General features: G+C 45.2%; 1 protein-coding gene and 1 pseudogene across 1 annotated transcript; both read left to right on the forward strand.

Annotated features, from left to right (window-relative positions):
- Positions 1-6,494: 6,494 nt before the first annotated feature.
- On the forward strand, positions 6,495-9,646 carry LOC135572638 (uncharacterized). Its single transcript, XM_065021062.1, has 7 exons — positions 6,495-6,896; positions 6,971-7,089; positions 7,187-7,403; positions 8,952-9,074; positions 9,153-9,325; positions 9,415-9,511; positions 9,615-9,646. The coding sequence occupies exons 1-7, from the start codon at positions 6,551-6,553 to the stop codon at positions 9,644-9,646; spliced, it is 1,107 nt and encodes a 368-aa protein (XP_064877134.1). The 5' UTR covers positions 6,495-6,550.
- Positions 9,647-9,833: 187 nt separating this feature from the next.
- LOC135572639 (zona pellucida sperm-binding protein 1-like) lies at positions 9,834-11,627 on the forward strand (annotated as a pseudogene).
- Positions 11,628-12,177: the final 550 nt, after the last annotated feature.

The raw sequence follows: 12,177 nt of genomic DNA on the forward strand, positions 1-12,177 counted from the left end.
TCTAAGGTCTTCGAAAGCCAAGTCAACAAACAGGTCACTGACCATCTCGAATCCCACCGTACCTTCTCCGCTGTGCAATCTGGTTTCCGAGCCGGTCACGGGTGCACCTCAGCCACGCTCAAGGTACTAAACGATATCATAACCGCCATCGATAAAAGACAGTACTGTGCAGCCGTCTTCATCGACCTTGCCAAGGCTTTCGACTCTGTCAATCACCATATTCTTATCGGCAGACTCAGTAGCCTCGGTTTTTCGGATGACTGCCTTGCCTGGTTCACCAACTACTTTGCAGACAGAGTTCAGTGTGTCAAATCGGAGGGCATGCTGTCCGGTCCTCTGGCGGTCTCTATGGGGGTGCCACAGGGTTCAATCCTCGGGCCGACTCTTTTCTCTGTTTATATATCAATGATGTTGCTCTTGCTGTCGGCGATTCCCTGATCCACCTCTACGCAGACGACACCATTCTATATACATCCGGGCCGTCCTTGGACACTGTGCTATCTAACCTCTAAACGAGCTTCAATGCCATACAACACTCCTTCCGTGGCCTCCAACTGCTCTTAAACGCTAGTAAAACCAAATGGATGCTTTTCAACCGTTCGATGCCTGCCTCCGCACGCCTGACCAGCATCACCACCCTGGATGGTTCCGACCTTGAATATGTGGACATCTATAAGTACCTAGGTGTCTGGCTAGACTGTAAACTCTCCTTCCAGACTCATATCAAACATCTCCAATCGAAAATCAAATCTAGAGTCTGCTTTCTATTCCGCAACAAAGCCTCCTTCACTCACGCCACCAAACTTACCCTAGTAAAACGGACTATCCTACCGATCCTCGACTTCGGCGATGTCATCTATAAAATTGCTTCCAACACTCTACTCAGCAAACTGGATGCAGTTTATCACAGTGCCATCCGTTTTGTCACTAAAGCACCTTATACCACCCACCACTGCGACCTGTATGTTCTAGTCGGCTGGCCCTCGCTACATATTCGTCGCCAGACCCACTGGCTCCAGGTCATCTACAAGTCCATGCTAGGTAAAGCTCCACCTTATCTCAGTTCACTGGTCACGATGGCAACACCCATCCGTAGCACACGCTCCAGCAGGTGTATCTCACTGATCATCCCTAAAGCCTACACCTCATTTGGCCGCCTTTCGTTCCAGTTCTCTGCTGCCTGGGACTGGAACGAATTGCAAAATTCGCTGAAGTTGGAGACATTTATCTCCCTCACCAACTTCAAACATCTGCTATCTGAGCAGCTAACCGATCGCTGCACCTGTACATAGTCTATCGGTAAATAGCCCACCCATTTTTACCTACCTCATCCCCATACTGTTTTTATTTATTTACTTTTCTGCTCTTTTGCACACCAATATCTCTACCTGTACATGACCATCTGATCATTTATCACTCCAGTGTTAATCTGCAAAATTGTAATTATTCGCCTACCTCCTCATGCCTTTTGCACACAATGTATATAGACTCCCCTTTTTTCTACTGTGTTATTGACTTGTTAATTGTTTACTCCATGTGTAACTCTGTGTTGTCTGTTCACACTGCTATGCTTTATCTTGGCCAGGTCGCAGTTGCAAATGAGAACTTGTTCTCAACTAGCATACCTGGTTACATAAAGGTGAAAAAAAAAAAAACATAGAATGCCCACTCAGATCACACCCTGACCAAACAAAACGTATAAACATACAAAGCAAACTATGGTCAGGGTGTGACAGTACCCCCAAGGTGCGGAGTCCGGCCGCAAAACCTGAACCTATTGGGGAGGGTCTGGGTGGGCATCTGTCCACGGTGGCGGCTCTGGTGCTGGACGTGGCCCCCACTTCACCATAGTCTTAGTCCACCACCTTGTCCGCTTCCGTGGCCTCCTAACCACGGCGACCCTACTAAATGACCCCACTGGACAGAGGGGCGGCAGCTCGGGACAGAGGGGCGGCAGCTCGGGACAGAGGGGCGGCAGCTCGGGACAGAGGGGCGGAAGCTCGGGACAGAGGGGCGGAAGCTCTGGCAGCTCGGGACAGAGGAGCGGGGGCTCTGGCGCCTCTGGGTTGAGGGGCTCTGGCGCCTCTGGGCTGAGGGGCTTCATGGCACTTGGCTCGATGCTCACTCTAGCCCGGCCGATACGTGGAGCTGGTATGTACCGCACCGGGCTATGCACCCGCACTGGAGACACCGTGCGCTCCACCACATAACATGGTGCCTGCCCGGTCTCTCTCGCCCCCCGGTAAGCACAGGAAGTTGGCGCAGGTCTCCTACCTGGCTTCACCACACTTCATGTGTGCCGCCCAATTTGTGGATTTTTGTTTGGCCACCCGCCGTTGAGGATTGACCACAAGTTCTCAATGGGATTAAGGTCTGGGGAGTATCCTGGCCATGGACCCAAAATATCGATGTTTTGTTCCCCGAGCCGCTTAATTATCACCTTTTCCTTATGGCAAGGTGCTCCAGGTGCTTAATTTATAAAGACACATGAACAAACTAACAAAACAAGAAACGTGAAAACCCAAAACAGCCCTATCTGGTGCAAACACAGAGACAGGAACATTCACCCACAAACCCCAACACCAAACAGGATACCTAAATATGGTTCCCAATCAGAGACAATGACTAACACCTGCCTCTGATTGAGAACCATATCAGGCCAAACATAGAAATAGACAAACTAGACATGTAACATAGAATGCCCACTCAGATCACACCCTGACCAAACAAAACATAGAAACATACAAAGCAAACTATGGTCAGGGTGTGACAGACAGATGTTACTATGGAAAGCTGAAGTATAATTACAAGCACTTCATAAGTATCAAAGGCTTTTATTGACAATTACATGAAGTTGATGCAAAGAGTCTATTTGCAGTGTTGACCCTTCTTTTTCAAGACCTCTGAAATCCGCCCTGGCATGCTGTCAATTAACTTCTGGACCACATCCTGACTGATGGCAGCCAATTCTTGCATAATCAATGCCTGAAGTTTGTCAGAATTTGTGGATTTTTGTTTGGCCACCCGCCGTTGAGGATTGACCACAAGTTCTCAATGGGATTAAGGTCTGGGGAGTATCCTGGCCATGGACCAAAAATATCGATGTTTTGTTCCCCGAGCCGCTCAATTATCACCTTTTCCTTATGGCAAGGTGCTCCATCATACTGGAAAAGGCATTGTTCGTCACAAAACTGTTCCTGGATGGTTGGGAGAAGATGCTCTCTGAGGATATGTTGGCATGACACAGGACTGATAGTAGCGCTCACCTTGTCTTCTGTGGGCAAGCTTTTTTTTTCCAGATGCCCCAAAGGGGATTCATCAGAGAAAATGACTTTACCCCAGTCCTCAGCAGTCCAATCTCTGTACCTTTTGCAGAATATCAGTCTGTCCCTGATGTTTTTCCTGGAGAGAATTGGCTTCTTTGTTGCCCTTCTTGACACCAGGCCATCCTCCAAAAGTCTTTGCCTCACTGTGCGTGAAGATGCACTCACACCTGCCTGCTGCCATTCCTGAGCAAGCTCTGTACTGGTGGTGCCCCGATCCCGCAGCTGAATCAACTTTAGGAGACGGTCCTTGCGCTTGCTGGACTTTCTTGGGCTCCCTGAATCCTTCTTCAAAACAATTGAACCGCTCTCCTTGAAGTTCTTGATGATCCGATAAATGGTTGAATTAGGTGCAATCTTACTGGCAGCAATATCCTCGCCTGTGAAGCCCTTTTTGTGCAAAGCAATGATGACGGCAGGTGTTTCCTTGCAGGTAACCATGATTAACAGAGGAAGAACATTGATTCCAAGCACCACCCTCCTTTTGAAGCTTCCAGTCTGTTATTCGAACTCCATAAGCATGACAGAGTGATCTCCAGCCTTGTTCTCGTCAACACTCACACCTGTGTTAACGAGAGAATCGCTGGCATGATGTCAGCTGGTCCTTTGGCGGCAGGGCTGAAATGCATTGGAAATGTTTTTGGAGGATTCAGTTCATTTGCATGTAAAGAGGGACTTTGCAATTAATTGCAATTCATCTGATCACTCTTCATAACATTCTGGAGTATATGCAAATTGCCATCATACAAACTGAGGCAACAGATTTTGTGAAAATGTATATTTGTGTCATTCTTAACTTTTGGTCACGACTGTATAAAATAAAAAATATCACATTGCATAAGTATTCAGACCCTTTGCTTTGAGACTCAAAATTGAGTTCAGGTGCATCCTGTTTCCATTGATCATCCTTGAGATGTTTCTACAACTTGATTGGAGACAACCTGTGGGAAATGGAAATGATTGGACAAGATTTGGAAAGGCACACATACCTGTCTATATAAGGTTCCACAGTTTACAATGCAAAAACTAAACCATGAGGTTCGAAGGAATTCTCCTTAGCGCTCTGAGACAGGATTGTGTCGAGGGACAGATCTGGGGAAGGGTACTAAAACATTTCTGCAGCATTGAAGGTCCCCAAGAACACAGTGGCCTCTATCATTCTTAAATGGAAGAAGTTTGGAACCACCAAGACTCTTCCTAGAGCTGGCCGCTCAGCCAAACAGCAATCGGGGAGAAGGGCCTTGGTCAGGAGGTGACCAAGAACCCGATGGTCACTCTGACAGAGCTCTAGAGTTCCTCTGTGGAGATGGTAGAACCTTCCAGAAGGACAAGCATCTCTACAGCATTCCACCAATCAGGCCTTTATGTTAGCGAGCTCAGACAGAAGCCACACCGCAGTAAAAGGCACATGACAGCACGCTTGGAGTTTGCCAAAAGGCACCAAAAGACTTTCAGACCATGAGAAACAAGATTCTCTGGCAACATCGTTACAGTGAAGCATGGTGGTGGCAGAATCATGCTGTGGGGATATTCATCAGCAGTAGAAACCGGGAGACTAGTCAGGATTGAGGCAAAGATGAATGGGGCAAAGTGCAGATAGATCCTTGATGAAAACCTGCTTCAGAGCTCTCAGGACCTCAGACTGGGGTCAAGGTTCACAACGACCCTAAGCACACAGCTAATACAACTCAGGAGTGGATTCGTGACATGTCTGAATGTCCTTGAGTGGCCCAGCCAGAGACCGGACTTGAACCTGATTGAACATCTCTGGAGAGACCTGAAAATTTGTGCACCAACGCTTCCCGTCCAACCTGACAGCGCTTGAGAGGATCTGCAGAGAAGAATGGGAGAAACTCCCCAATACAGGTGTGCCAAGCTTTTAGCGTCATACCTAAGAAAACTTGAGGCTGTAATTGCTGCCAAAGGTGCTTTGTGAAAGTACTTTGTAAATGGTCTGAATACTTGTGTAAATGTTTCTAAAATTCTGTTTTTGCTCTGTCATTATGGGGTAATGTGTGTAGAATGATGATAAAAACTGTAACCTAACAGAATGTGGAAAAAGTCAAGGGGTCTGAATACTTTCCGAAGGGAGTGTACATTATATGTGGCGAAAACCAAACACTGCTTTCTACAGTAAGAACCTCATACCAACAGCCAAGCATGGTGGTGATAGTGTGATGGTTTAGGGATGCTTTGCTGCCTTAGGACCGGGACGACTAGCCTTAATAGAAGGAACCATGAATTCTGCTCTGTATCATATCATTCTGCAGGAGAATGTCAGGCCATCTGTCTGTGAGCTGAAACTGAAGCGTAGCTGGGTCATGCAAGCAAGGCCATTCTCCAAAACACACAATCAAATCTAAATGAAAATGGCTAAAAAGCAACACATTTGAATATTGGAATGGCCGAGTACAAGTCCAGACCTTATCCCAATTGAAATATTGTGCCAGTTCTTGAAATGAGCAGTTCATTCTTGAAAAGCTTCAAATGTCACTGAGCTGCAGCAGCAAAATTCCTCTAAAGCGACGTGAGAGACTGATCATCAACTACAGGAAGCGTTTTGTTGGAGTCATTCCAGCTGAAGGTGGGGCACAACCAGTTATTGAGTGTAACGGGTCAATTACATTTTTACACAGGGGCGTTGGGTGTTGCATAACTTTGTTTATGAAATAAGTATGTAATTGTTGTGTTATTTTTTCCATCGGGTTCCCTTGATCTAATATTAGGTTTTGGTTGAAGATCTGATAACATTCAATATCAAAAATATGCATGGCACTGTAGAGACAATACTGGACAGTGAAAGCTTTGGGATGGCGCTATCCCTTGCATTCACCTGTCTAATCACGTTAGGATCATTGTGTATTATTACTATTCAGAGGGAGGAAGAAAGGTATGCCGCTCTAAAGCACTCAAACCTAATATTCGAACTGGGCCCTGGGCAGCCAAATTCTGATCTTTTTTTTACTAATTGATCTTTTGATCAATCAGATAGGCTCTGAAAAATATTTTGATTTGAAAATATCTAATGTGATCAGTGGAAAAATTATCCGAATTGAGCTGCCTGTGTAAACGCAAACATAGTTGCGGGTAATAGATTATTCACTCCAGATGTTACCGTTTACCTTGGTAGAAAGGTGCAGCCAATTGGAAATACTTCCTATATATACCTAGGAGAGACATCAGCTGTCATACCGTTTTCAGCATTCGGTGAGGCATTGTATGAAACCATGACTTGGCAAAGGAGCGCACTGCTTTTTTTCCCGGTTTGGCTTTGCTTTGCATTGCCTGCAGCGGGATGGGAGCGCGTTTCCGAAGAGGCAACCTTTGCCCACCACAACCTTGACACAGAGGAGAATTATACCAAAGACAAGGCTGTAGTGCAACTTGGAGACCCCGCCAATGTCGATCTTAACGCCGACCGTGGATTCCAGGTGCAATTCGAGGAGGTATCAGATGCAAAAAAGTGGGTATCCGTTACCGAAGCTGCCCCAGTCAGTTTAGCGGTTCTGTGCGGTGAGGATGAGTTTAAAGTAACACTGCCAGCTGGTCCAATGAGTGAAGTCAAGATTTTGGGTAAGTTATTTATAGGTTTAAAGATCATCAAATGCAATTGGGCTACTTTTGCTCATTTTTAACTTTCCCTACAGGACCCAACAGTATGCTCTCTGTTCTTGACGCCCCGGAATCGTGTGGATACTCCTTAAATCGAGGACAATATCAGAACGCCCTAACTGTCCGCTTTTCAGGCTGCCTCATTAGTCGTCAGGTAGGGGTTTTACCTTTCCAATTTAAAATTATACATTTAAAAGGTGTAAATGTGTCATTGGAATGATTGTACGTTTCTTGCCACACTGACTCTGCAGGCTGGGCGGTACACCTTGATGGTGTTGTATGTCAATGAAGCTGGCATAATGGATGTTTCTACAGTGTCCTGTGCGGCTAGCCCCGAATCCTCGTTGTCCTCGACAGACCACCTGCCCCTCTCTAATGGTCTTCGCAATGCCCATGGTGGGCCTCCTTCAAAGTGTCTTAATCCCACCCCTCGCAATCCCAGCGCTCAAAATCTCACCAAATATCCTGGTGAGTCTCATGAAATGTTTATTCCATTTCTTTGGATAAGCATCAATATTTGCTGTTATTCTGGTCTGAGGCAGTCGGTAAAGGAGCATTTTGTGACATTTTTAACAATGCTCCTAAGAACCTTCTAATTAACTTGTTCTTGATATGCTTTTTGGAGACCTGGTCATTTTGACCAGTTCAGAGGTGCTATTGAAACTGGTATCTACTCCAGTGCTCAGATGGACTTCTATCCACTGGTCATTGAGTTTACAGCTATTAGTAAAACCGGTGCATTTATGTTTGTTCACTGAGTTACAGTTCATATGGAAATTAGTAAATTGAAATTAATTTAATTTAGGTCCTAGTCTATGGCTTACATGTGACTGGGCAGGGGCACAGCCATTGGAGGGTATAGGCCCTCAAGTGAATCTGAGGAAGGCTTTTCCCCACCAGGGCTTTATTACAAATACTCAGTTTCATCAGCTGTCTGGGTGGCTGGTCTCATACGATCCCACAGGTAAAGAAGCCGGATGTGGAGGTCCTGGGCTGGCATGGTTAAACCTGGTCTGCGGTTGTGATGCTGGTTTGCACACTGCCTAATTCTTTAAAATGGAGGTGGCTTATGGTAGAGTAACATTTGTGCGTTCAGCATGCCATTTGCATGCTCCCTGAACTTGAGACATCTGTGGCATTGTGTTGTGACAGAGCTGCACATTTTATTGTACCCAGCACAAGGTGCACCTGTATCGATCATGCTATTTAATAAATCAAATGTATTTATAAAGCCCTTCGTACATTATCTGAAAGTGCTGTACAGAAACCCAGCCTAGAAAGGCCAAAACCTAGAGGAACCTGGCTATGTGGGGTGGCTAGTCCTCTTCTGGCTGTGCCGGGTGGAGATTATAACAGAACATGGCCAAGATGTTCATAAATGACCAGCATGGTCAAATAATATTCACAGGCAGAACAGTTGCAAGTGGAGCAGCAGCACGGCCAGGTGGACTGGGGACAGCAAGGAGTCATCATGTCAGGTAGTCCTGGGGCGTGGTCCTAGGACTCAGGTCCTGAGAAAGAGGGCATACTTACATTCACACCGGATAGGACAGGAGAAGTACTCCAGATATAGCAAACTGACCCTAGCCCCCCTGACACAAACTACTGCAGCATAAGAGAGACACTGGTGCGCATCTGATGACTGGGCCAAACCGGAAGGATATAACCCTACCCACTTTGCCAAAGCACAGCCCCCACACCACTAGAGGGATATCTTCAACCACCAACTTACCATCCTGAGACGAGGCCGAGTATAGGCCACAAAGATCTCTGCCACGGCACAACCCAATAAGCTTCTTGCTGTGCCTCAGGTGGATGAAATATCTTGGCAAAGGATAAATAATGACTAACAGGGATGTAAACACAATTGTGCACAGAATTAGCTTTCTTCACAAATGGAACAATTGTGTGTGCTTTCAGCTCATGAAACATGGGACTGACACTACATAACTTTTTTTTCTGAAGTATAATTCATTGGCTACTCATCCTCACTTCCAATGTTTTTTTGTATTTCAGGCTGCAGTATTCCCCAGAACCAGCACTTGGCTTGTGGTTTCACTGGAATCTCGTCTTCCCAGTGTTTGGTGATTGGTTGCTGTGTGGATTCGGCAACTTCCGCCTGCTTCTACCCAATGGATGGTAAATACTCTTTCACAGGGCAAGATGATGTTTGTCTTTGAATAGTGAGGACTGATGTGTACCGCTCTCCCTCCCCAGAGTGCACTGCAGACCATCAGTTTATCTTTGCCGTTCACCATAACCGCACCACTTTCCCTGTGACTCCCACCAAACTTGTGGTTGCTGGGAAGTCTAGCTGTGGCCCAGTCATTGTCACTGATAAGTTTGTGGTCTTCAAGTTCTCAGTCACTGAATGTGGAACTCGCTCATATGTAAGTGGACAAGAATATTACGTCTTCTGGAATCCTCCTGGTGCGGTTCTTGTTCCACACAATTACTTTATTGTTTTGATCTTAATTAGGAAATTGGCAATACCGTGATCTACACAGCAGAGGTACAGACGGCCGTCCGAACCCTTAACCTGAAGTATGGCATAATATCCAGAGACAACCCCGCAGGTAATTCAGATGTCACATTTTGCAACAAACAAAATGGGCATTGTTTATTGGACAGGTTCTTCAGTTTGGTGTTAATGAACATCTCAATGTCTACACCTTCTAGATTTCTGTCTTTGCTATATGCCTCTGTCCTAGTGTTCCTATATATTGAGCTGATTCACCAGTTAAGTAGCTCAAAGTGTAAACCTTCAAACATTACTGTTGCAAATGCCACGATTACTTGGCACTTTCAGAATGTAATTTAATCTCACTAATTGAGGAATCATTAAATGCACATGCTGAGATTGACTAGTTACCCCCCCCCATGTTCGTCTCTAGAGTCATGGTTGAGTGCCGCTACCCTAAAAACGCTGGGTACCCTGCCAACAGTGGCGAGTGTGGGCTACATGGTGAAAAGCCCCAGTGTAACATTCCCTTCAAAGGTGACATCCAAGGGACTGTTTGGTGTCGAACTCAGGATTGCTGAAGGTATCTGGCTGACATGTAAACACGCCATGGCCAGAACATAATGGTTACTGTCCCATTGTTGCGGACACTTTACATTGCTGACAAGCCCAATGCTTAAATTGCTCTTTTACCTCCCCCACCAGACAAAACTTATACCAAGTACCTCAAACGGAACCATCAGCCCCTGCGTCTCTTCCTGGGTAAACTTGTGTATCTAGAAGTTCGTCTGACTTCTCCAAATCCAGAGGCGACACTTTTGGTGAACTACTGTCTGGCTTATCCCCGCTCTGCCAAGAATGTTCTGGTGCTCATTCACGAAGGGTAAGCACTGCAATGACTTGGTGTGACTGATTTGCCTAACGTACTGTAGATTACATATTGGTGGGCCACCTTGCTCTTGAACAGCCATTGGCTTTTATTAGAGGCTGAGATGGGATGGATGGACTCCAATGTTCTCTTAATTTTGGCAATGAGTCCCTTTATGTACTTACCCAGAGTCAGGTCAACTTGTGGCTCCGTTTGTCTGTATGCAGTTGAAGGAATTTTCTAACCAGCTTTGGCACAATGAAGACTAGGTATCTGCTAGCTTTGGCTAATGACACTACCAATCACTTCCTTCATATTGGCCATAGGGGCAGACAAATGGTATTTAAGTTAATCTCTATCAAAAGTAGATGAAGGGCCTCATTGCCAAAATCCTGAAGGATCCCTTTATGTCTTAACTTTGCCCTTTCCGTAGCCAAAGCATGACAGCCATTTTGTGACAGAACTCCTTATACCAAGGGTATTCAACTCTTACCCTATGAGTTCCAGAGCCTTCTAGTTTGAGGGCCTTGCGCTGCCAAGAGGAAGTTGTCATTGAGTTCTCTATCAATTTCTCACCTCTAGGTGTGCCAACCCTCAGGACCCCAATGTCTCCATCCTTAAATTCAGCAACCTGACCCAGAACCGCCACCAGCGTCGCTTCATGGTCCAAGCATTCCAGTTCATGGATCAACAGACCAACAATTATCTGGATGAGGAGGTGAGGAAGCAGAATATGGACTAGGATTCACACCTTGATTGGTGTCTTGTTACATGGTGAATGAGGCTTTCAAAAAGCTCTTTCTATTGTGTGCAACTTTTTGTTTTTTTTGTTACACAAAGTCAAACATGTTTAGTTGGTTTTGAATCTCACTTCATTCCTCAACAGATCTACTTCATGTGCTCTACTGAAGTGTGTATGCCCACAGAAAAAAATTGTGAAGAGCGCTGTTTTGATGGAATTAGGAGGTGAGGAAGACTGGGGACTTGCATCTTGATTGGTGTATTGTCACATGGTGACTGATGTACCAGAAAAGTGAACTGTAGTTGGCCTTCATTTCTTTACATTTTGTCACATTAATTATTTAGTTAGTATTTAATCTCACTTAATTTCTTCCCACCAGATCTACTACATGTGCTCTAGATAAAATAACTGAGAAGAGTGCTGCTTTAAATAAAAGGTGAGTCTTTCATATCTTTTGTTCCCAGATTTGAAAGTAACTTGCTTAAATAGGAGCACTTCTAGCTTTCACACTTTTTTTGTTTTTCCAGGTCTGACAATCTGCAGGGTGACAAATCTGCTTGAACATGCTAAAGAAATGTGGTAATTTGACTAATGCATATTAAATATATTTTTTTAATCTTGCCTATTTAACTGAGTTGTATTTATTGTAATGAGACTTAGGTCTGCTTTTTAACCCATTTTGTGAAATTGTACACTAACAGTTTCTGGTATACTGGTTTGCACTGCAGCGTACCTGACTTGGGCCACGTAACTAATTACTGTAGCCTCTACACCCTTGTAATTGTCAGCTTTGGTTAAATTGTGCATATGGCAGGTGTCATCACAAATTGATGTCTTGTGGTGACTTGGCTGTTTGGTGACAGACTTCTGTGTGCATTTTGATGCAGCCTAGAGGGATTTGTCTGTTCAAGGACATTATACCAAGGCACTGTCAACAATGCTAATCATTCCCGGTCGGGGTTTTCTGTGCTTAGTGACTCTCTGGATACGGTTTCCTAAAAGCAGCTTAAGACTAAATTCACATTAACCATAGGATACTAATACATTTAGCCTTAAGATGTTTTGGGGAAACAAGGACCTGTGCAAGGCAGTGCCTCCCGTCAGCTCATGTTCATTTAACTTCAGTAGCTTTTGACAGCCCTTGCTGGATTGGGGTGTAGTCATTATACAA

Source organism: Oncorhynchus nerka, linkage group LG7 (genome assembly GCF_034236695.1).
Source record: "Oncorhynchus nerka isolate Pitt River linkage group LG7, Oner_Uvic_2.0, whole genome shotgun sequence".
NCBI lineage: Eukaryota > Metazoa > Chordata > Actinopteri > Salmoniformes > Salmonidae > Oncorhynchus > Oncorhynchus nerka.

Coding starts and splice junctions, on each gene's coding strand:
- LOC135572638 (XM_065021062.1), top strand. CDS start 6,551: ATGACTTGGCAAAGGAGCGCACTGCTTTTTTTCCCGGTTTGGCTTTGC. Junction 7,404..8,951: donor AAATCTCACCAAATATCCTG/GTGAGTCTCATG, acceptor TTTGTATTTCAG/GCTGCAGTATTCCCCAGAAC. Junction 9,075..9,152: donor CTGCTTCTACCCAATGGATG/GTAAATACTCTT, acceptor CTCCCTCCCCAG/AGTGCACTGCAGACCATCAG.